At 33.0% G+C, this 25,917-nt stretch overlaps 4 protein-coding genes across 4 annotated transcripts in view; all 4 read left to right on the plus strand.

The window, feature by feature from the left end:
* LOC102806639 (ubiquitin carboxyl-terminal hydrolase BAP1-like) overlaps positions 1 to 2,292 on the plus strand; it is a 32,177-nt gene extending 29,885 nt beyond the window's left edge. The window contains exon 11 of the mRNA XM_085496832.1: positions 214 to 2,292. Coding sequence (XP_085352958.1) covers positions 214 to 426 — 213 coding nt within the window. The 3' untranslated portion in view covers positions 427 to 2,292. The remainder of the gene's footprint in view (positions 1 to 213) is intronic.
* Positions 601 to 3,304, plus strand: LOC102810427 (uncharacterized). The gene is made up of 2 exons (XM_006820906.2): positions 601 to 708; positions 2,705 to 3,304. The coding sequence occupies exons 1-2, from the start codon at positions 601 to 603 to the stop codon at positions 3,302 to 3,304; spliced, it is 708 nt and encodes a 235-aa protein (XP_006820969.2).
* Positions 3,305 to 4,939: 1,635 nt separating this feature from the next.
* On the plus strand, positions 4,940 to 10,962 carry LOC146747525 (putative uncharacterized protein C6orf183). Its single transcript, XM_085497325.1, has 5 exons — positions 4,940 to 5,082; positions 6,748 to 6,960; positions 9,649 to 9,721; positions 10,472 to 10,582; positions 10,918 to 10,962. Exons 2-5 carry the CDS (start codon positions 6,818 to 6,820, stop codon positions 10,960 to 10,962), a joined length of 372 nt encoding a protein of 123 aa, XP_085353451.1. The 5' UTR covers positions 4,940 to 5,082; positions 6,748 to 6,817.
* A 2,449-nt stretch (positions 10,963 to 13,411) lies between these two features.
* The window catches only part of LOC100372084 (uncharacterized), a 41,245-nt gene continuing 28,739 nt past the window's right edge, over positions 13,412 to 25,917 (plus strand). Inside the window, exons 1-11 of the mRNA XM_085497326.1 lie at positions 13,412 to 13,537; positions 14,570 to 14,694; positions 15,647 to 15,833; positions 16,794 to 17,094; positions 17,444 to 17,556; positions 18,341 to 18,466; positions 22,099 to 22,181; positions 22,904 to 23,015; positions 23,677 to 23,828; positions 24,383 to 24,647; positions 25,509 to 25,603. Coding sequence (XP_085353452.1) covers positions 13,412 to 13,537; positions 14,570 to 14,694; positions 15,647 to 15,833; positions 16,794 to 17,094; positions 17,444 to 17,556; positions 18,341 to 18,466; positions 22,099 to 22,181; positions 22,904 to 23,015; positions 23,677 to 23,828; positions 24,383 to 24,647; positions 25,509 to 25,603 — 1,685 coding nt within the window. The remainder of the gene's footprint in view (positions 13,538 to 14,569; positions 14,695 to 15,646; positions 15,834 to 16,793; positions 17,095 to 17,443; positions 17,557 to 18,340; positions 18,467 to 22,098; positions 22,182 to 22,903; positions 23,016 to 23,676; positions 23,829 to 24,382; positions 24,648 to 25,508; positions 25,604 to 25,917) is intronic.

A 25,917-nucleotide genomic window follows, 5' to 3' on the forward strand; every position in this document is an offset into this window, starting at 1 on the left:
AAAAGGTTAATGATTCACTATTGAGTACAAAGCCTAACATTGGGCTGTGTGTTTGCAGCAGTGCTTAAACCTCATGTCTGCCACAGTGTCATAGAGACATGGATTCAGTGTATAGAATATGTATGTGTATTTATTTCATTATCCTTTTTAGGTGGAAGCACTTTACATATGTCATATTCCACTAAAAATACTTGTACTATTTTTTCTCTACAGATCGATGACTGTCGACGCAGTCATAACTACGACCCGTTCATAACAACATTCCTATCCATTCTGGCCGAGCAGGGTCAGCTCGCCGGTCTAGTAGAGCAACACATGCTAATAAGACGTAGGCAGGGCTATAGTTTAGGTAGACTTCATAAAACTAGGAAACCAGATAGGAGGAAGCGATCTCGACCATCCCAGAAAAAAAAAGGCAAGAAGTGAGAGGTACTAGGAGTGTGTAAATATAGTTTGCTCTATGCATTACATATTTATAGCAATTCTACATGCATATACATATTTATATGATTGCCGAAAAGGACTGTTGACTGCCAAAATCAACAAAAATGCAACATTTGGATTCTAATTCTCCTAAAATGGGATCAATACCCACGAGTAATGGAAAATTTGTCTGAAAAATTAATGGATATTGAGGAAAAATATGTTGGTGTGAAAGATTCTGGTGCTGGTAGAAATTATGATTTACTTTGGTTTAGGGGACCATCTGTAAATGGTGATGTAGATTTCAAATGTAAAATAAACTAGTAGAACGAACAGACGGACGGACGGACAGACAGACAGACAGACTCACCGACCATGAATCTACATGATTACACAGACAGTGACAATTAGATAATCTAGGTTAACACTTGTTGAGTAGATAACACAAATAACATCTGCATTTACATTCATGTGATAGGCATATGATGTGGGTAACATCACCTTTTGAAAGTCTTGGAATGATTGTGAATTTCACACATGCTACAACTATACTAACACAGGATTCAGTACTTCTGTTTGCAAATTTTTAGGTGGGGCATTTTAGATAATTTTGAGTATTTTCTGTTCAATATAATTATGATGTTTACAAAATAGTTACTTTCAATAGTTACTTTAAGTGCCATTATTTTTCTCAGCAAAATTTCTGTGCAATATTTTTCTAATTTTCTGTATTTTTCTTTATTTTTTTTTTGATCATTTTGGACCAAATGCACATACGATAAGGTTATTACAAAGATACCTCAAAGTATGCACTCAGACAGTACAGCGGCAGTATTGACCGACGCGCAGCGGAGGTCGATGCGACAGCCTACTGTCTGATTGCATACTTTGAGGTATCTTCGTAATAACCTTATTATTATACATCTTTTCCCTTCAAGAATACATGGAAATGCCGAAATCCAAAACGTTTAGAACAGAATCAGCGAACTTCTTTGTATGGAGTCCGGTCAAATCCTGGTGGCAGCCATGTTTGTTTTTTATTATTAGAGGACGCTTACGCGCGTAATTATTCCATATTTGGAATTCGCATTTCCTAATATGGTAGTATGAAAATACCCCGTAAAATACCGCAAAATTACGGCATACTGTAACTTATGGCGTTACGATGACAGATGTATAATAATATCATTGGCTACAACATTTTTGAAAAATTATGAACAAAAATTTGTGAATGGTGAAAATAGTTGACTTTGCACTAAAACAGTTAATGAAATATAATAAACTATAACAAATGTCTATGATTATTGGAACTGAAGTTCACCCAAACACAGTAAATATCACCAAAGTTTGCTTCTACTGTTGCTTTTAGGAGAAAAGTAAAAAAAACAAAACATATATCATGTAAAGAAACTTAGCTGCTCTCAGAATGAAACTGTCATGAATACATACTTGAAGAAGATGAGAAAATTCAGATGTTATACAAAAACATTGCTTCAAACATTTGTGTATACTTGGCGAATCATTGATCAAGCCAATTTACACGTAAACTATATTCATAACAGAGGTCAAACTTTAAATTACTGGAAAATAGTTTTCCATTTGATAAAGATTGCTTTTAGATCAACTAATTGTACTTCATGTCTATCATTTTACTGTCCAATCATGTTAATTACACAAGTACCAATGTTATGTACTTTACTGATTCTTCCATTATTCACTTTCAAATAGAGGCTGCTTTTTTGAATATCTTGTGGAATCGTGTTTTTATCATAAAGATACAGTTTGTTAGCTGTTTCTTGTCATTTATACCAGTGCATCATGTAATTTACAATTATTTTGTTGTAAATATATATTATACAGTTTTAAAAATGTTATGGGTTTCTGTTTGAATGAATGTGAATGTATTGTATCAGAGCTTTAGTATACCGCCCTCATGTGTGTAAGAGGAAAATTCTGTTTACCTGTATGTTTGCTGTGCTTTCACTAAGGCAGCTCAAGTCATCTTCTCCCACTCATGACACACCTATTTCCTATATGATGGCATCTATGGAAAACTATGTAATTCTGCAGCCAAGAATTGTCACTTATTTCAAAGGTACTTTAAAATTGCTCCCCAATGCACAGATGAAGGCAAAAAAAAAAAAGATTTTCCTTTCTGTTTAAATAATGCTTTTGAATACATGACTAAGTTATCAGACAACTTATCTGTCTGAGCCAAGTTAAACTTTTTTGAAACAAAAAACAATGCCCCATTATAATCTGTCAAATTTTAAGCTTGCAGGAAGAAAAGTTGTGTGATGAGTTTGAGTCAGTGAAGGAGTTTACATACCTGGGGGACGAGGTAAGTGTGGGTGGTGGGTGTGAGGCGGCTGTGACAGCTAGAGCAAGGTTTGCTTGGGTGAAGTTTAGGGAATGTGGAAAGCTACTATATGGGAAGAGATTTCCCTTGGAGATGAAAGGAATAGTTTATAAGAGTTGTGTGAGATCAGCATTGCTGTATGGGAGCGAGACATGGTGTTTGAGTGAAAATGAGCTGGGTATTTTAAGGAGGACAGAGAGAGCGATGTTGAGAGTGATGTGTGGGGTGAAGTTGATGGACAGAAAGATAACTGAGGACTTGATGCAGATGTTGAGTTTGAAGGAAGCGGTAGATCGGTTGGCGAAGGCAAATGGGGTACGTTGGTATGGGCATGTGCTGAGGAGGGAGGATGGGCATGTATTAAGAAGGGCCCTTGATTTAGAGGTGAGTGGTCCAAGGAAAAGGGGAAGGCCAAAGAAGACGTGGAAGATGCAAGTGGAGGAGGAGAGTGGGAAGGTTGGGATGAGGATGAGGGATGCTTTAAATCGGGCAAAGTGGAGGGGTAAGAGCGATTGCCACTAGTTTAAGGTGAATCCGGCCACCCTCGTCTTTGGGGACCAAACCGGATTTAAAACTCTGGACTACTACTACTACTACTTGCATGCAAAATTGGCCAGTGAAACCTTTTTTTTTTTTGGTGTGTGTGTCTGTGTATGTTTTTGTTTCTAAAGAAGCCCCCTGCAATTCTGACTAGACATGCAAATTTGTTCTTGGCAAGCACTGAGTTTAAATTTCTTGAGCAACAAGTGAGTATTGAAAACAATACTGATTGTACAATTACCGTTACATGCATGTATTATCCCATGTTCGTTATAAGTGAATACATTACTGGGCCAGACTGTTTCCATGGTGATTGGCAAATCATCCCCCCCCCCCAACCTGGGTTTTAAAGATTATGGTAATTGTGCACTAGTTGAACTTGGTCCAAGTTTGCATGCCATTATTTAGAGCGTGTGTAATCCCATTGTACTTTATATTCACTACAATACTAATCCTGTGTTTGTTTTTGCTGCTATGGCATAGTCTGATTGGCAGTTTAGAGGGCGTATTACATTACAAAGGCTTTTGGATCTTATAGTTATAGGTCAGTGATTCTGTATTACTGAACCAAAATGGCTTTTTTATTCCCAAACTACTGGTAATACATAAAGTATTATGGGCTATGCACATGTAAACAGACCGGAGAAAGATTCTTCAAAAAATATTCTTACATACTGTAAGGTACCTTTTTATTGATTATCTTTGAAACTGGGTGCCCTCTCTACACATGACCTTGTCCTTGAAATGCTGAATACAAGTTGACTTGCCAAATTGAATGACTACAATATTAAAGCGCGGTGGTCGTAAACAATGTATTTTACAGGCGTATACGTTGCTATAAGTCCCACATCGAACAGGACGCAGCGCGACGACCACCGCGCTTTAATATGCAGCACAGTCCAGATCACGTCACTGACTTTCCAGCCTTAACAAAGATTTTTTATTATTTTATTTTTTTAAATTTAATTCAGTGTATCTATAATTAGTTTCCATGCTCATATTATATACATATAACAGTTTAAAAACAATTACAAAAGATTGATTTATAAAAGAAACCAATTATATATTAAAACAAAAACATTACTGTGGAGAAAGAAAATATTTAATTATCAATTCTTTTTAAAACTTGATTTTTTTTATTTGAATTCGCAGCATATACTGAACTAGATTGTAATTTGAATACATGGAAGTGAAGTAAATGTTTGTTTCACGATAATTTTCAAAATAATTAGTTTTGAATCAACTGAATATGGATTTTTCCAAAGTAGATCTTTGTGGTAATGTATGGCAGCCACATGGGCTGTAGACATCATTCTACATATCTTAGTCCTGGTTCACGTGTAGCCCGGTGCCTTGTATCATAGTAATGATGTATTTATGTCAAACACGTCGTTTTTGTGTGTATTGCCTGGTTTACAAATATTTTTTTATCAACTTTATATAGATTTATTTACTTATTAACAATAAATTAAAAATTGGAATAATATTTGAGCCACGATGGAAAAAATATGTACGCAGTTGGTCGTGTACCGTGATACTGCCCGCAGCCGTTGCTCGCGCGGCGAACACCAAAACAAAGTTGAGGGAAATCCTGTAACTTCAAAGCGAGGCAGCGTTGCCAACCGCTGACTGCGCATGTTCAGATCAATGATTAGGCGTGCTATTTTGTTTTCAATATCTCATTTTATGGTGGAAATGGTCATATAGTACAGTGCATAAAGCGTGAAATCACCGTTCTCCTTACAGTTTTATTGATCCTGGTAAGTGAAATCATTTCTGGCCGTTGAAACATGCGCCGATTGTCCGATCGTGTCACACGCAACACAAATTAACGCGTCTGCCTCAAGTTTTGATACACAGTAGCAAACTGCTGCAGCGAGTTTCTTAACCTGTGCGTTGGTGCGCGACGTCCAATTATTGCCATCACTGTCACTGTATACAATGGTAGTATCATACATAGAGTCGGAAACTAACTGAACGTTGACATCGCTTCCTGGTTGCCATCAACACAAAGTACTGCTGTCTACGTAGCTGCAATTTGCCAGTTCATCTTTTCATAACTTCGTTACCGGCTGTCGATTGAACTTTCAAGGACGTTAATCGATCATCGCGCTATAAGTATATTTGTACGTGGCGGAGGTCGTATTGACGAGGGTGAAAATACACGGCGACTGACTTGGTTGTCATAATAAGTCACTTAAATAAATTCCAGTAGCCTGGGCGCTGTGACCGATGATCATAATGTAAGTGTAGGTCTCTAGTACGTCCATGGTGTATATTATGTGACGGGGAATACCCGTGAGTGTACATGTAGACAGGGCGAAGACGTGAACTTACGCTGTCATTCATGGCATTAGCTTAATAGTATGTGAAACGTGGAGTACTTATTTGCTATTTTCATTGATAGTAGTAAATTTCCGTGTAAATTAAATTTAATTCAGTGAAAATACTATGTTTCCTATGATTTGTGTGTGGTTTGCAACAAATCAATATAAGCTAATTACTGTGTCAACCCAATTAGTAGTTTACAATGAAAATTAATTCCATTGAATATAAAGTAATTCATAGTATTTAATTTAATCATGTAAAATAAAATATTTAAGAGTTCCTTCCCCACTAGATATACAATAATTTCAGCTAAAATTTAATGAATAGTTTGATTTACAGTGTTATTGGTTAGTATATTATTGATGTCAACATTACCCCTCCTCCCATAGGTTGATGGGAATAAATTGGTTATTGTATTACGAACAGCTGATTACACTTACATATTGCTATGCACTGTTAATCTGTTTATCTGCAGTGTTTGCAGCTAATAACCCTTATACTTGGCAACCATAGTATAAATCTGTAACTGTTGTATGGAACATGGAACTATTATAGTTCCATGTATGGAAGTTCAAAAACTGATTAACCAAACACTGATTCATCTCATCAGAGAAAATAGCAAAAATAGCAAAAATAAATTCCAAGTGAAAATAGGGTACTTTACAATACATTGTATTGGAATACTGTATTTGCTCAATTAGTAAGGCCTGGATTTATGTAAATTACAGAAGTGTTTCTATAGATCAAATAAGTAATATTTTAATTAATAAAATTGTATACAACACATACAATTTTTGGTTTATATGTCCTTCTATTGGAGATGAGCTTCTACCAAAGCAAATGTGGTATCCACATAAATTATGATTATCATGATGGGGTTATCTGTTGTATGTATTTTATTTTTATGATTACCCTGGTACTTCATATTAACAGATTAAAATAATCTACATATTAATTAGAATAATATATCTACATATTAATTTGAATATTATGTAAATATAATTTTATTTGGTGTTCCAATATTTCATAGAGAGCAAATGGTTTTCTTTTCCAAATTAAATACACTAATTTACATCCACATTTCATTTCATCTGCAGGTTTTTTATTACAGTTCTATAATGTGGTGCGTTTATAGCGGTAATTAGTTACGACAAGAACGACACCAATATGCTAAAACTTGATGAAATATACCAGATTGGCGGAAGTGAGAGAATTAAGAGTCTGGAATCGGAATTGATAAAGGAATTATCTGATCTGAAACATGATATTGAAGAGAATGAAATGCTCATGGGAGCCCCACGAGTTGCAAGGTATACTGCGTTCTCGTAATTTTGAGATGAATTTTACAAATGTCCATTTACAGCTTTCTGTGATTTTGGGACATAGTACTCTTGGAATGCAATAGAAACAAATGTTATTGTTGCAAGTGTCAAACATTAGATTTGAGGGGGGGGGGGCTAATGATGAAATGCCTCTGATCATGTTTGAAATACTAAATGACTAATTTCTTGTTTATGCACTTGATCCACTCCGTTAACATTGTCTGACAGAATATTTTAGTTTGTCATCACACAGCGGTTTTGTGCAAAAGTCAATATGCAACAATTTTCTACAAAAGTCAATATGCAACAATTTTCTACAAAAGTCAATATGCAACAATTTTCTATAAAAGTCAATATGCAACAATTTTCTACAAAAGTCAATATGCAAAACTTTTGTATAAAAGTCAATACGCAGTGATTTTGTGCGAAAGTCAATATGCAACAATTTTCTGCAAAAGTCAATGTGCAACAATTTTCTACAAAAGTCAATATGCAAAACTTTTCTATAAAAGTCAATACGCAGTGATTTTGTGCAAAAGTCAATATGCAACAATTTTCTATAAAAGTCAATACACAGTGACTTTGTGTAAATAAACCCATAACAAATATAAACCAATCCATAACAATTTTGTCCAAAAGTCAAAAAGCTGTGATTTTGTGCGAAAGTGAATATCGATAACACATATAATTCAATACAGTCTTAAAATATACTTTGCATTTTTTGGTGACAGTTAAATAATTGACAGCACATGTATACTGATGCAATGTTTTAATAAAGAATACTATAGCGTCATTGTTACGAACTGAAAGATGTCTTCCTATTCTAATCGATAGTGTCACATGCTAGACAACGCATTAGGGAAATAAGAATACATTACTACCTATGATTCATCACAAATGGCCAAATTCCAATGACACAACATGCTTAAAAGCTCTTCATTGTTTATACAGTGCTAGTATAGATTTAACCGTTGACCCTAACACAATGTGTTACTGGTATTTATGAAAAGAGAAGAACAATAGTACAAAGGAAACATTGTGAAAAATCTAATTACATTACACGACCTTTGACCAATAAAGTGTTGAGTTGCTAATTTAAAAAAAAAATGTAATTTTTAAAAAGGCAGCCTATGTAAAGTCAGCAAAATGATTAGCTTGTCATCTTGTGTTTAATCGTCAGTATCAAAAATAATTAATTATTAATATTTCATTTAAAATTAATGGATAATTGGATGCTGGGGGCTAATCTGCACTGGCTCGGAAGGTTGTAAATGATTAGCTAGTTTGAATTTGCATAACAATACTGACAATGAACGTGCATTCAACGCCACAATTTTTTTTTGTTTTTTTAGCCAATCAGAATTCATCTTCCGAGCCAGTGCAGATCAGCCGGATGCTGGATATTATCTCTTCTCCTGAAGTAAATTCTTTTACACATTGTTTAAATAAGCTTGTGTTCAGACCTTTAGTGTCACTTGCATTAGGACAATTATTCTAATTATTCTAGAGTATGGATAATGCAATTAAATTTACTACAGGGTAGTTCCATTATGTCATACTGAAAGCAACATTGATGTATGTTGCAACAATTTTGATGAAATCGTTATATTATTTGCTGAATATTACACACATCAAATCATCAAAACATTCAAAAAAATGTACTCCAAAATAGATCCTTCATGTATTGTGGTGTTTATTACTGTAGCTGGAAAGAAAGAAACTATCTAACCAATCAAGTTCATTGTCTCATTTAGATCATGTTTCCCCCAAACTATTTTGCAATACTTAATTACTCGATTGTAAGTAATATTACCCTCACCCCACCATAGAACACCTTATTGTTTGTGTATTTTTCAATCTTGTTTGTAACTTGTCAACCTTGTTTGTACTTGTATTCTGACATATAAATCATATAGAAAGCTGACCAATGACAGTCTTTGAAATAAGGTCAAACTCACCACTGAGGGGTGAATAAGCACTGGAATGGTTATAAAAAAAAGTCATTCATACAAGACTTCAACTTTTGAATAGCATACTGCAGTGTGTCGTATTGTGTTACTTAGGCATAATCTCGACAGCCCTGATTTTGAGTTGTCAAGCATTCAAACAAACAAACCACACTCCAATTGTTACCTTGTTCGCTTTATATGTTAAAGTTTAAGATATGTCTATTACCAGCATGTACTGTACAGCAGTATTGGTCACGTTCGTTACATTGAATACACTGACAGTTCTCAAATCAATAGAATGACGCTTCAGAAAATTTTGATATATTCTTTTAGTGACTGCTGTACAAGCTTTACTCTTATACTTTATGCTAATCTTGGGTATAAAAGTCACCTCAGTTTAATTTCAAGAGCTGTTTTTGATGAAATGAAATATTTGCATGATATAATAAGCTTTACAAAAAAAAAAAACGGTCTATAGTCAACTTACAATTAAATTAAAAAATTAAAACATAATGAATCAAATAATATTTAAAACATGTAAACATGTTTGGTGTTAATTTGAATGATTATTAGGCCGGAAAACTGTGAATATTTCTTTAAATGTATTGTGTGCATGTAGTACTACTTTATTTGCGAAACTAATAACGTGACTTGTATGTATATCTAATCAATCAAATCAATCTTGCTGGTCATTGTTATTCACCAATCAATTTTATTTTCATTACAGTTCTGTTGCTTTACCGCGCGACCATGAGCAATTCCGACAAGAAAGAAAACAAATAATTGAGAGAGGACTCCAGGTAAAAATGGAATTTTTGCATATAAAAAAAATTGATTAAAATAACACTGTACGTTTGTATTATGTATGATAATTTTATTGATACATGTATTTGTATTCAGGAATACTATATGTGAAATTTGTCTGCCCATTACTGTGTACATGGTACATGCTGTACTCTCCAACATATTGCATTACCGGCAAGTGTGTGAAAGACGAGCAAATATATTCAGTTGCCATGGATACGGCAGCAGTATGCTGCTTTGATACGTGGTAATAACCTAGCTAATTCATGAGTGATATTTTATATTGATTCATAACAATTTTTATAGCTGTAATAGTGGAATAATAAACACATCAAATGTACATATGGTAACTGTGTTTTAATTATAACTTCATATATAATCTTTCCACATTGGAAAATATTTATATATAGCGATAGTGTATATAATAATGATTTTGGAATTGGGCAGAAAGCAATTAAAATGTAATTAGAAAGAAAGGGTTTGAAAAATATGGCACAACTTGAATAATTCTGAGAAGCTCACTGTGGAATCCATTCGTTAATGAATGACAACAGACACATCTTCAGGTACAAATGTAATGTAATGTCTTTTTTCTCAACGGCCCACAGTAATTGTCTCATCGCAGTTAAAATGAATTGCCCCAGGCAACAGACAAAACAACTGACTTATAATTTCACGGATATTGGAAAAAAAAATAACTGTATAGCAGGGACTTGTTTTAATAAAATATTGTTCAATTTTATTAGGTATCCGAAGCACATCCGTTGACAATCCAAGCTGATGTATTGAAGGAAGAAATGGAGAATAGCAATAAAGAAGAGTATACACAGAAAAGTCTACCGTTAATATTACATCAGGTATACATTATAATTACTGCTGTATTTCATCTATTCTTGAAAGCAAACATCTGGGTATATTTTTCACTGCATGCCAACCAACCACAAATGGTGAAACCAGCGGTTGAAATCTCTGAAGAAACTGTACTGAAAATAAAATCCAGCTAATATACTTTTTTTCCTATATTTTACATTCAACTCATCAAGAATCAGTGAAAATAAAACTCCTTACAAAACACCCAAAACTCATTTCAGCGAAAATTTATTCCAGCTTAAAAAAAAGTATTTTACAGTATATAAATTTGGTTATTCAAGATTGCTTCATAATTGATTTTGTGCTGCTTTTTTGTTTTTAGTTCCTTTCATTAGCTCTTGGACCTTCAACATTGTACATTTCTTGATTTCAAATGACTGTCTACTGTACTAATTTAAGCCACATAAAATGTTTTAAGAGTCCATAAAATTAGGAGTTATGTTTAAAATTAGAGGGGGATTTGATGAGGTGATAAAGGCATTGTAGAAGGAGGTAAAGGAAACATTTACCAAGATTTATCCAAGGACATACCCATCATGATTAAAATAAGACTTAAATGTTGATTCATGTGCCAGACAAAAATACAGCTCGCTTGTACATTACAACTTAACACCTTAGAATATTTCTACTAAACATAGAGGCAGATACCGAGGGTTTGTACAAATACCCTGTAATCTGTATTTTTCTGGTTTATTTTTTATTTTACATAGAAATTACTATTACCGGTAGGATGATGCTGTGTCTATTTTATCGTTTAAATAATTTATGTACTTGAGACTAACATTTTAATAGTGGTTATTTAATAGTGGCTAACAATATGGCTATTTTTACAATAATAACAAAATACTTCAATATTAAACTGGGAATTTTGCAATTACCTGAATTTTCATCCCTTTTGAAAATACAAATTCATGTTTATGGCAGTAACTTTCTCATGATTGTTTTCCTCTCTATAGATTATATACTGTAAAGGGGGTAATTATTCACTGGGTTTTAATTTAGCTTATTTCGCTGACTGGAAAAATGTGCTAAATTAAAACCCTGTGAATATGTAAAATTTAGCATAGAACACATTATCTAAATGACGAAACCGTGAATTTAAAACCCACTGAATATGCCTGAAATGGTAAATCAGTGAAATTAAAACCCAGTGAAAATTAGTCATTTTACAGTATTGGATATATATTTTGAGTGTGAGCCTTAATTATTATAATACTTACAAATTTATTATCGTTTTAATACTGCATCCTCCAAAAATTGTGTGGATATCATAGAATTACTGTAAAATGACTAATTTTCACTGGGTTTAAATTTCACTGATTTACCATTTCAGGCATATTCAGTGGGTTTTAAATTCACGGTTTCGTCATTTAGATAATGTGTTCTATGCTAAATTTTACATATTCACTGTGTTTTAATTTAGCGCATTTTTCCAGTCAGCGAAATAAGCTAAATTAAAACCCAGTGAATAATTACCCCCTTTACAGTATGCAGACTTTTTAATGGCAATGACTGAATAAGCAGATTGCTCCTTCTTGATTATAAGGGTACAAATCAGAGATCTCTTCAATCACTTTCACTTTTCTTTGTGACATTAGACATAGGAGTGTATTAATGTGTCACAGAACCTGAATACAAACAGTTGACGTTTGTACTGCTTTTGTGTATGTTATCCATGAGCTGTTTGTTAAAGTGAACCTAAATGCGGCCTTAATTTATAGTTGTGTATATTCTAAACTGTATTCGAAATAATATTGCAGTGGTTTAATTTTGTTTCAATTATAACTGTAGCTTAGAAAGACATTCGAAGTGCTTGCAATTAAACACCATGGAGGCCATGACGTTTTAGTATCTGATCACATTCGTATACGCCATTGTACATAGCCGTTCATGCTGCTAAGCATTTAATACTACTAGTATAAACTCAACTTTTATATGCACAATGTGCTTTTTAGAACATTGTGCGTTTGAACCACAGTATTCTGACAGCCCATTTGCGTTAAAGTACCGTACTTCCCCAATCGTAAGCCCCTCCCGAGTATGAAGCCCATCCCTCTAATTTTAGGCATTTATTGAGTTGAGGGCATTCACGACCCAGCCCAGAGTGTTTTTTTTACAGGGCGTCGACGATATTCTTTAAAATATGCCTGTAAAAATTGTGTTTCATTTCATAATACATGTAATCATGATTGGTACGGTAGTCTGATTACTGATTTGCCAATATTCTACTTTTAAATTCAGCAAATTAAATTTTTTGGTCCAAGGGAAAAACCTACTCTGGCTGACAAGAAAGTTTAAAATTGACATAAGCATTATATGTCAATTATTTGATTATAAATGGTCATCAAAAAAAAAAATAAGATGTTTGTGTTTATAGTTAGAAGCACGTTATAGGCTCATGGAAATCACAACATGTTGGATGCTGCAGTGTACACATTAAAAAATAACTATAAAATGTCATGACTCAGTTGGCTTACAAATTCTCAATTAGAAAACCCAACTTACTTGAATTGTATATTTTATGTTGGTATTATACATATAAACATCTTAATTCTTGTAATGGATATATTTCGAAGCTTTGGTTTCAAAATGACATTCACTTTTGAAGTCAAAATAAAAAAAAAAATCTGTTTTTGAGGTCAATTAGCTGTTGACCCCACTTTGGTTTATTTTTGGCTGCTATGCAACAATTGTAATTTCAGTTCTATGCATTCACTGTTCTCTGTTGGTAGCATGTAATTTATTACTTAAGTCAACTGGTGTGAAGCGTCTATGATCACTGTATTGTAATATGACAGTTTGTAATGTGTGGCATAATGGTTAGTGTGTTCACTCACAATCAGGGAGATTCAGATTACAACTCCAATAGTTGGCTGCCCACTCAATGTGTGAAAAAACTAGAGAATATTCTGTCCACTATCGGACTTACACCATTCATAGTTGTGAGACTAGTGCCCATGCAGTCCGGGAAGATGTAATATTGTCTGTTTCTTCGCTGTTCCTTTTCCTAGTACACATAAATATTCACAGTAACCTTGACAATGCCAGTAATTGACTACTGTAAATGCATTTATTATTCACTGGGTTTTAATTTTGCTATTTTTGCTAATTAAATTAAATTCATTGAACATGTAAAATATCAATTTCCTTGTCAAATTTGTGAATTTAAAACACAGTAAATATGCTCACAATATTTAAATAATGATTGGAAATTAAATGCCCGTGAAAATTATTGGTTTGCAGTATGATACCTTGACCTGTAAATGGAACTTACAAAAACAAAAACATTTTGTGTTGCAGAATTCCAATTTGTTAAGTTTATTCTTTTGCGTGGTACTCATACACCATGCAGGTCTACTCTCTCTGTCCCTCACTTCTCACATGATCTCTGAAGATACCCAAAATTTGACTCGGGTGGGGGTGGGGGGTCAACCTCACGTGCGACAAAGACGATCACGGTCACATTGACAACAGTACCAAAAATTTGATTGTGTCAACCTGGTTTCACCCAAAATTTCATATAAATGTATAAAGTTACATAAATGATTAAATCCATTTCTGACACTTCCATATGTTTTGTTGATCCACAACTAACTTATTCAGAATATGATTATAAACCCTGTGACATCAGTGTGGTATTTACCAGTACTGTTATTCTGTCATGCCCCAAACATGTAATACCGTTAGTTTGCATTACTGTATCTGCTCAATTTGCAGAACATAGCTTAATATGTAAATAACGTAGATGCATCTATCGTCAAAATATGTGGCATTTTAATAATTCGGTGTATCATAATAAATGCAATATTCTTTTCATTTTATTTCACCTGTGCAATACATGTTTAAAAATGTTACATTTAGAGACAATTCTACTCCATATGTTGTAGGCAGCACACAGCACTATCTGGTTGTCAATGTATTTAAATATTTGTATTGTGTTTGTAATCCAATTTATGATATTTTTCTTTTGACAGTATTTCTGTGACCGTATCCAGCAGTTAGTACAGTGTAAACATATGCATATGTTAAGATGGAAAAGATTCTGTACTCATACTAGCACTTTAGAAGCTTTATATCCACTCTACCAAACCAGACTTGCGTAAGTGCTCTGCTTTGAGATATACATGCAAGGGTTTCGTTATATTTCATTCACAGAGAATCATTTGGAAGCATACGTTTGTGTACATCCAGTGTGTTAGCTGTCACAGTTCACTGCTAAGTATTTTATGGATATATAATAGTTTAATAGGTCTGAGTAGTTTAATGTCATGGTACAATTGCATTCTGATTCAAAAAGGAATCATTCTGTGAATATTTATTGCTGTGTTTGAGTAGTTTCTAGAGAATGACAGTACAAATGTACTCCAGTTGTCATTATTAATTGCTGAATGAACCACTTTTCTGAATCAGAATATTTAGCTTGTCTTCAAATAGACAGACACAACAAAAGGTGGACGTGGGTGATTGTGCATTGATTATTACATACTGTTATATCCATTGTAAACTTTGAAATTGTCTGTATTGCTTTTAGTGAAATATTCATTTTTCTTTAAAATATATCAATCAATGATATATAAATTTATGCTTTTTTGTATTATTTCACACAAGTCACCTATGAAAAAATTTTGTTTTTTTGAATATTCAACTGAAAAAATAAACTCTTGAAATATAACTTAAACTGTATAAAAGGTGTGGAATTATACAGTTGTCATATAGAAACAAATTGTAATTTCCATTTGATTGAAAGATGATGAATTATTTAAAAATATATGGCAGTCTTACAATTCTTCATCAGTGATTTGAATTTACTGCAGATGGGTATCAACTGTAAAATTGATTTTACTCCATTCATTCATTCATTCATTCATTCATTCATTCATTCATTCATTCATTCATTCATTCATTCATTCATTCATTCATATTTTCACTCATTCATTCATATTTTCACTCATTCATTCATACACTCACTGAATTAATTAATTAATTTATTTATTTGAATATATAATGAGTAAATCAAACTACAGTTATGTATGTATTATTGCTCTCTCCAGCCTGATCATGTCAGAATACAACGATGCCTTAGCGAGAGCTAAACGTCTGTCGGTCGTTAAAGATGATTTACACTCACACAAACCACCGATTGGTCCATCGCTAATAAATCTAGATGACGTAATGATCTATACAAGATGGCTGACTTGCCACCTACATTCTGTCAAGAAGTTCCACTCATATCTGAAAGTAAGTTTATTTATAAATGTATTGGCTCTATTAATGCATGTGCTTTAGGTTGCAGAGATTTTTCTATGGTCAAAATAAGTATTATTTTAAAGATATGTTATACAGGCAATTTGGGTTTTGGGTTATGTGTGCTTCTAATGATGATAGGCTTGTAATAGAGTGAATACAGTTAATGTGTAGCCCGGGTCTTCTGAATTTTACACAAGAATGGTTCAGTGGTTTGTCTTGTTTTGGGATGAACTGAATTCAGTGTTACTTATAATATATCAGTTGCAATTGTATTTTGCTTTTCAATAAAATTACAATATTTGAGGAAATGTATGAACAGTGAATTTCTCATTCCAATGCAGCAAAAAAAGATGCTTTCCTTATTAAATTACAGTGTATACTTTAGTACAAAATCAAAACGTTGTCGCATGTGGTTGGATCAGGCCCTCAACCTGAAAATAAAATTGAACTATCTTCAAATTTATTGGATATAGTATTCAAATGACAATGATCACATCTGTGTTTTTAAAATGTGAACACATCCTACCAACATTTACAATGTTAATTTATGAGAAGCATGTTATTCAAAGTGTTTTGAATGTTTTTTTTCTGCATCTTCACCGAACATTACTGTATTTCATATTTGATACAAGCACTTATAAATGCATTTATTGATTGATTATCAGTGTAAATTTTATTAAAATCATATTTTTATTTTTGGGATTTTTAACTCAAATAAACTTGAAATAGAAATGCCAGGTTGCAATAAAATATGTGATATATTTGATGATGACGATGAAAGTCAATAAAGCTTATTGAACCCTTACTGAACTACTGTGAGACTATATAACTTCTCTTAGTACTGCCAGTGATGGGTTTCAAATCTATAGCAATAGTAATTAGTTTTCTGATCTATAACCCCATGCAGTCCACTCAGGGTGTATCATTAAACATTTTCTATTTTGTGCACAGACTCTAGAATGGCTTCCCAATACTCATAAATATGATATAGTACCTCATACTCCAAGTCAAGATGAAGACAGTAAAGAGGAAGACATCAAAAGGGATTCGCCGGATACTAGCCGCAGTTTCTACAGTAGAGGAGACTCTGCCAGAAAGACGCCGTTCGGTGACAATTTGCTGACGTCCAGGACATCTAGACCAGGGTCGGCTGCTACGTCTGGGTTTACCGGGCCAATGTCAGCATCAGTAAATTTACTCAGTATGCACACTGTACCAACTAGTGTCGCTAGCGGTGTACGTGCAGCTGCAGGTAAATTGTTACTTAATTACAATATTTGTACGTTGAAAATTCCATGACTGCATGACCACAAAATCACTATTGTAGAATATTAATTCATTTGAATTTAATTTTGTAAATGTAAGCAAGTTAAAAAGATGATGATCCCAGCCCTTTCTGTTTGTGTGATCAAACTTTTCATTCTTTCCCTACAAGCATTCATGCTGTTCTGTTAACGTATCAGTCATTTTGTTATGAAATTGTTTTTGGATTAATTGATGCAAGTTACCCCCATATTATATGTGCTACTTTCTACAATTTATTGTATAGTATATGTTATGACTTGTTTATTTTAACTGCAACCTAAACTATATGTTATTAGGAGGTGGGCTGGCATCCAACGAAGCAACACAAGGTATACCAGAACATGTGGCAGATATGGAAGGCTTTAAACCGTTACTAGAATTCTTAATGACTTGCTATGGAATCACTATGGTATGTCAGTTTACTAAATTCTTATGGTTCAGTTACTATGGTGATACACATGGGTCAAAGGATAGACATACAGGACTAAAAACCGTGCCTAATTTTTATGGTTGTAGTTACATGTTTCACAAAGAAGGGTTACAGAGAAGATCCGGTTTGGTGTGAGAAAGTTTGGATAACAAATGTCTACAAATATTTATCTCATTGAAGCTAATTGTACTTGTGTTTTTTATGAAAAATTACACATAAAATTATGATATTTTGCAGAAAATGACAAAATGCCAATAAAAACGAGTTATGTATATATTATTGCTCTCACCAGCCTGATCATGGCAGAATACAATGATGCCTTAGTGAGAGCTAAACGTCTGTCGGTCGTTAAAGATGATTTACACTCACATAAACCGCCGATTGGTCCATTGCTAATAAACCTAAATGTTACCACACATTCTGGTTGCTATTTGGTATTTAAAAATTATTATTTTATTTTCAAAAAGTGATTACAACAATTGGGTCTTAGTAGCAATTTCATGATAAGAATGTATTATTAAATGTTTCTGAATCACTTTCAGGAAAATTTAATACCCAGAAATATACATTGTGTTGTTTTGTTTTCCTTAGAAGCTTGTACCTTTCAAATAGTGTAATCTGCTACATTTCCACTGAAATCTGTTACCAACTGATATCTTGTTATGATATGGTTCGATTTGTTCATTTATGTTAATATTGAAACAGAATTTGGTCAGTAATCAAAAGTTATTGTACATATTTTATTATTTTTGCCTTTTGTTAGGATATCAATCAAATTGTGACCTCAGCGGATGAGATGGAGCTTGTAGCAAATGTCAATAGAAAATTCAGAACATGTTTTGCCAAACAAGAACAGCAAAGAACCTTTCCTACCTATGATAAAATTGAAGTAAGTAACATGTAATTTAATTCTAATTCTTTGTACTTTTACTCATGGCGATTTCAATCCCCCCTCACACACACTGACACACACAATGAACTGGTGCAGATTAAATCTGGAGTTTGTCAGTACTAAGCATTCAAATGTTCATTAATTGCTGGATGCATGTATGTGTAGAAATGAAAATTTTATCTTGTGATAAATTCATCTATAACCTTTGATTACATGTGACTTATAAAAATGTTGTGTCATGAAAACTTGTTCACCGTTTCTTGTTGAACACTAATATATTATTGTTATTCAGTTCATTAACACTTACACATGACTTTATTTATAATAAACATTTATTTCATGCAATAATAAATAACAATTCATATAATAATTGATTAAGTTGTAATTCAAATTGGCTTAATTACTAATTAATTATGAATGCAATTGGTGTCGGGTTGACGGGCCGTGTATGGTTTACGTCGGAAAGTCTTACACCTTGTTCAAAATTGACTACATTAATAGTAGGTGGTTTCCATAAAAAAAGATCTCCAAGATACTGTCTTGTTTACCGGTACTCTAAATTTGTGTCAAATTGGTGTTTATATACTGTAGAACATGTTTTCCAGTTAACAAAAAAAAACTCACTTACGGTAATGTGCAGTTAGTAAAAAAGAAAGTTCATATTTTGGTGAAATCGTCACTGGTACTGTGATCTTGGACTGTGATCACCGGGGAATTATTCATGGCAAGACAATGGTAAACATAATTTAATAAATATGACCCTAATATGACAACAAGTTTTATTTATTTTTGTTATTCTCTCGCCATAAATGATGTCACACTGAGAATTATATGAATACAATTTTATACCTATCTTAGAATATTATGAATTGAAGGGTTTTTAGGGTATCCTCAATTTTCACTACTAGTAATTCATGATTTGCTGAATTGAGCCAAATGCATTAGTCTATTTCAAAGTTTTTACAATATATTTGTGATATAATACCATACTGTCATCAAGTGAAAGTGTTACATGAACATCCATCGAACCTGGATTGTCATTAAACTGACAAATAATTGTCAGTTATATAATGTAATCATCATTTGTCTAGCTATGCCACTTGATATTACCGATACACAGAAACATGAAGTCTCTGATTCTCATTTGCATATGATGTGTAACAATTATGTGTGATGTTAAATCGTCAAAACCAGCATGATTTCATACCTGCACAGTGATTACTAGCACAGTTAATCCATATTATCTTAACATTTATTTCTGTCACTACTAACCAGATTTTGGTAAGTGCATATTGCATGTGTGCCTGATATGTGCATGTCTTGTTGTTAAATGTAACATTTCATTTATTTGTATGTTTATTTTACTCTCTTTGCTTTACTATATTGGGATATCTTCCACTAATGGCCCCCTACTGCCCCACATCATGCACCCATACTACATACATGTATATTATCATGTACTACCCAACAAGCCAAATATACTGTAGAATACTTTATTTTCGCTTGGATGGAATTTATTTTCGCTATTTTCGCTGAAATGCTTCAGTGTAAATAAAATCCAGTGAATATACTTTTTTTCCTACATTTCACATTCAACTTGTCAAAAATCAGTGAAAATAAATTCCAAACAAAACACCCAAAAAGCCTTTTCAGCGAAAATTAATTCCAGCTAAAATAAAGTATTCTACAGTATATTATACTATCACGTTGTCTGCACTGATTTCTCTGTTAGTAGCACATTATCAATGCTACCATAGGTGTTACTGGTGCAATACAACAGTCAAGTTGTTGGTTTATATGAGGAGATGTACTAATTTAATCTGGGAAACTTTGATAATTTGGATTGATGGCTTTACTAGATTTACACTGGACGCAAACAAGATTTGTATGTGTACCTTGCAACTTTCCTGAGATAGTCATTATCAATAGCTCAATAACCCCATAAACTTTCCTAAGACGGTTGAAGTGGCTGCTAATTAGATTTGTAACTTCCTTTGTATAGTTACAACAATGTTGAACCATGAAAACAGACAACTTGGCCATAGTACGTATCTACTAGTAGACAAAAATTACTTATATCAAGTGACATCAGGGAAAGTGTGATTGTCACAAAATGTAGTGAATAAATCATTTGATAACGCTAATAAAAAAGTCCCTTGCTATAGTACAATGTTCATAGGGACTTTTCTAGGGAGTTTGCTAACTCACCATACAAATCTTCTTTACACCTGCTAAAGTAGTCAAAAGTACTCACTTGAATCATATGTATGTATTATTCAATTTTATATCGACAACATCCCGCAACCTAGGTCTTGCCTATGCATTTGATTGTATAACACACCTGCAACATTATTATTTGATTTACTTTATTAATCCAATTAATCATTTTGATATTATTTGATTACTTTATTAATCTAATCATTTCAAAATCATTCCATACACTGTACATGCATCTTACAAATAAAACTGGGTCAATAATCTAAATTTACTTACTGTAAAATACTTTATTTTTATAGCTGGAATAACATTTTTGGTGAAAAGACTTTTTGGGTGTTTTGTATGAAAGTAAAATATAGGGAAAAATTGTATATCTGCTGGATTTTATTTTCACTGAATCATCTCTACAGCAAAAATAAGGCCCAAGTGAATAATAAAGTATTTTACAGTAACCCATTGTCCTTGATAAACACTTGTACACCTTCATAACAGTAACTTCTTTTTTCTGGTTCTTTTTCAGTAAAGTTTTGTTTCTTGGTAATTTTTGTATTAAAATTAAATTTTTTGCTTCGTTTGTTTCTATGCACGTTTCATTAAAAAAACTTGCTTGTTGATTTGTGTTGTATGAAAAGCTATTTGCATGGCACAATATGTTTGGTATATTTATCATCATTCGTATACAATTAAACATCAATTATTCAAATCCTTTTAGTCCCATCTAATTTGTCATCACTTATTGAAAAGATTATCAATCAACACCAGGTGTTTAGATAAATACAGATATTCAAGTATATTGGGTTTTAACTGCTTCACTGTTAGATTCAACTTTTTCAAAGAAATGTGTGCAATTTTTTCCATATTTTTTTTTATTTGGATTAAAAACTATAGATTATTGGAAATTATGTTCATTTGATTCAAAATAAGTATAACAAGTTATAGTAAAATGAAAAATTTATGGAACAGAGGATGAACCATATTATGTTGGCAATAGAATAATTGAATATCTTAGTATCATTATAATTTTAGAATTCATAAAAGTAACTTTCTTAACCACCTTGAGACATACCTGGAAATAATTTATAATTTATCAGTATTCACATAATTGGTTTGAAAAATTATATTGATAAAAAAAATTTGTAACGTTGTATCTCAAAAAAGATGGTAATTATTACCATCCCTATGTGATAGATAAGCATGGTATCTTTAAAAAAAACAAGTCTTAGATTTAATACACTTGTGTAATTCGATTTAGTTCAAACTCATTTGCACCTTGCCTAAAGTCCCCAGTTAGTTGTATTAACCAAGTATCATATAAAAATCCTACTTAATCATGTTTTTACTTTATCACCAAGTATAGTAGCGATGGTGACACATGTATTCCTCTGATGATGAATATTATCTGTTTATTTTAGATGGGTCTTGAGACATGGGGTGCAGATGGACCTAATAAATCACTAAAGAAGGAATCTAATTGGCTGCCATTTATCAAAATCAAGTAAGTCTACACGTCTCTGACTCTCTTTATGTAATTCAGTTTAAAAAAACGAGGTTATTACGTGGATACTGCAAAGTATGCACGTGACAGCTACAGCACGGTTTTAGTAACCATGGCTACAGTGAGAGTAGTACCTACCATGCATTATGAGATACAATCATAAACTGTTCATAAAAAAACAAAAGCAATTAGGAAATGAAAATTTGCCATTGAGGGAGCTATCACTTGGAAACCAGTTCTTGTGTTGAATTCATCCCGAATATTATTAGTGTGTTAAATATACATCTTCCCATTCAAGATAATAACATTCTTGAAACTATCTTACTATGAACTTTATCTGCCATCTTGGATATACTGCATATAATACTAGTAGTTCTATATCAGGTACAGATGGTTTTAACATGAAATAATTTTTTAAACCACCTTCCATATAATAATCTACAAAAGTTGACCTACCATGTGTTATGAGATATAATCATAAACAGTTCATAAAAAAACAAAAGCAATTAGGAAATGTAAATTTGCCATTGAGGGAGCTATCACTTGCAAACCAGTTCTCGTGTTGAATTCATCCCAAATATTATTAGTATGTTAAATAAACTAACTGCCAAAAGGAAAAGACAAATCATTTTATTCTGTTCATGTGTTTTGTCTGCTGATATACAACATTGTATTTTTCCTCTATCATGTTAGTTATATTTTATATTCTGTGATCATTTTAGACCAGAACGTGACCCGTACCAAGAGAAGATGTTGACCAGACTTAGAAAGAAAAATAACATTGACCAGCTGTTGAAAGCTCAGTCCAGATTTCTAACTGTAAATGACCCTGTAGTAAGTACATGTATAGATAACATACAATTGATGTATACATGGCTGGATTATTATGACAGCTATAATTGGTAGACAGAATGAACAAAAGCAGTTGGAGTTTGTAAAGTTTTTTAGAAATTTACTTTGTTTTTAGGCAGTGCCAAGTATTAGTATCGGCTTAAGAATAGTTTTGCTATTGACACTGTGCAATTCAGTGTCTATATGATGGTGGCAGTATTCAGCTTTCTCTTCTTTGGTTCTGATTTACCTCATTGTTCTGCCACAGAATTTTGCTACATTACTCCGGTACTGTATTCAAATAAATAATTTTCCCGTTCACAGTGAGATCCCTCTTTATCTGTGAAATCTAACATAAAAACAGAACAAACAAAGGTCATAGCGTCGTAGTGACGTAAACACTTCATATGGAAGACGAGAAACTATTTTTTGGTCATTTCTGAACTTAATAATGTACTATACATATTTGATGGTGGTAAATTTTGCTGAGTATCAATGCCATATTCCCCTCTGAGCATTTTGACAATGAACTATAGACACAAATTATATAACAAAATTCATCATTTAATTTTACACCGAATGTTTGGTCCACACATTTCACGCATTGTGCAAGATCTTGCAGTGTCTGGTTATTCATTACATTTCACAATTCTTTTTATATTAGAAAGTACAAGAGGCGTTAAAGGACCACGCCGTGGCGGTTCGCGACCCACCAACAGCACAGCCAATATCAGTGACATCACATAGAACAGTTGATTCGTTAAATACTACCGCTATATGGAGAAAGATTTATTTAAATAGTGAATTGTATGATGGGTGAGTCTGACAGAATTGTTTAATGGATTATATATACCTCTTGAAATATACCAGTTGATCAGAATCACAGAGTTATTTTGTACATCACTCAAAATCTGTCATGTTTAATGTATTTCCTGCCTGTGAAAGAAAATCATGCAGTACTCTTATGTCCCAAATAAACATACCTCCCGAACAAATCCTCAAAATCTAATAAACATACCTCCTGTAATAAACATACAACTGTACCCCCCAGAAAACATCTTCACATCAAAGATTGTATTTTGTTTTGCCTTCTGAATTTTTTTTTCACTCGATTTAAAACTAAAACTAAACGTACTGTCCTAAATAAGAACGTACGGAGTGGAATTTTCAGGAACAAAATAAACGTACAGGTATGTTTATTTGGGACATGAGAGTAGCTTTTTATCCATGTATTGATTTCACAATTATGCAAATTTTACCTCCATCCCAAGCAGGTTAGAAATGCAAAATTACACAAAATTATTCTTGTGAATATATTTCATGTTTACTTTATTATAATCTTGCATTCTGACTCGGATTCTCTCTTACAGATCATCCAAGGCTGATGACCTAGCCGTGGTAGATTTTGACGAAAAAGACACTGACAATGTCAGCTTCAACGGACGTTCATCACGTGCCGGTAGCGCCCGCAGTAGAAAGCGTAAAGACAGTGACGAATATGATTATTTTAACGCAATGCAAATGTTAGGATTGGATGAGGATGACGACGGCAATCAAGATCCTACAATGGTACAAGGAGGCTATTTGTCATTACTCAGTTTAAGACATCTAAGAATTAAGGATTTACAAAGAACTGTAAGTATTTTATGTCTTCAACAAACACTACATTGTCATTACAAAAGAAAGTGTGTTAATTTATAGATGATGTAACAATCAAAGAAACGTTTTCATAGCATAGAGAACAATTTGTTCTGAGTCACAATTATTACTACATGTATAACAAATACTCATTATTTATAAAATTTATCTCACTTTTAAATTCTCATAACCTTTTGTTTTTCTATTTTTATCAAATTCTATGGTTTCAAATTATAAGACAATATTATTTCCAATGTTGACTAAAGATGGCTTGATCATTCTTTTATTTTTGTGAACTTTTTGTTGTACCTGTTGACCAGTTCAACTCTAAAAAGAGTTGATCCCTACCCTGGGTGAGTGTGCCACAGACCCAATGAAAAGGCCAACTCCACTTGCCTGTCAGGTAGTCCCAAACATGAATATAGCTTCTGTGGCAAAAATGCACTGTGTGTCAGCAATTTGCAAATGAAGAAAAAAAAATAAAAGAAAACTTTTTTTGTATATAAGGCCAACAGCTTAGAATATAAATACAAATGAATATGAATATTTAAACTGTATCACAATCGCTGATATGTTTCTGTATTTGCTCTATTAGAAGAGTGTGTTAACTGAAAATTATTGTACAATAAATGCCCCACTTTTATTTTATAAGCACATGCCCTAATGATAGCGCAAGTATGTAAAGACTAAGAGAGTGATGTATTTACACAGATTACTTCACACATTCTAAGTATTTGGTGTTTTTTAAAAAAAGCTATAAAGCTTGTCTTTTGTCTGCAATGATGTACATGTACGTTGTATTATACTCAGTATGTTGAATGGACAAACACTTCATTTCCATTTTATGTTGATTTCCAGTGTCTGAGTGTTTTGAATTACTTTCGATCTCTTGAGCGAACTTTGACTATCAACGATGGGGGATTGTCATTAGAAAGTAATCAACAGAAACGAAGGTAATGTGCTTAATAAACTCTGTGATAATAATGTCATCAGCACTTGCTGCATTTGTAATATGCAATTTAAAAAAGTCCAAAGAAATAACAAAAACACATCAACAAAATTGAAAATTCATTCTATGCCTCTTTACTAGTTATAATGCCATCAGTCGGTTTTCGCGCAAGAATGGGGGATTGATTTCTAGCTTGTGCAATTTCCTCGCTGGTTGCCAGTGTTCTGATGAGCTATCAAATGTTTATGCAGTGAAATCAAGCAAACCCGAATGCACAAGTTTCTTAGGTCATGACAGAACTAGAAACTTGTCAGTGTT

This window comes from Saccoglossus kowalevskii, chromosome 3 (genome assembly GCF_978046115.1).
Source record: "Saccoglossus kowalevskii chromosome 3, keSacKowa6.1, whole genome shotgun sequence".
Lineage (NCBI taxonomy): Eukaryota > Metazoa > Hemichordata > Enteropneusta > Harrimaniidae > Saccoglossus > Saccoglossus kowalevskii.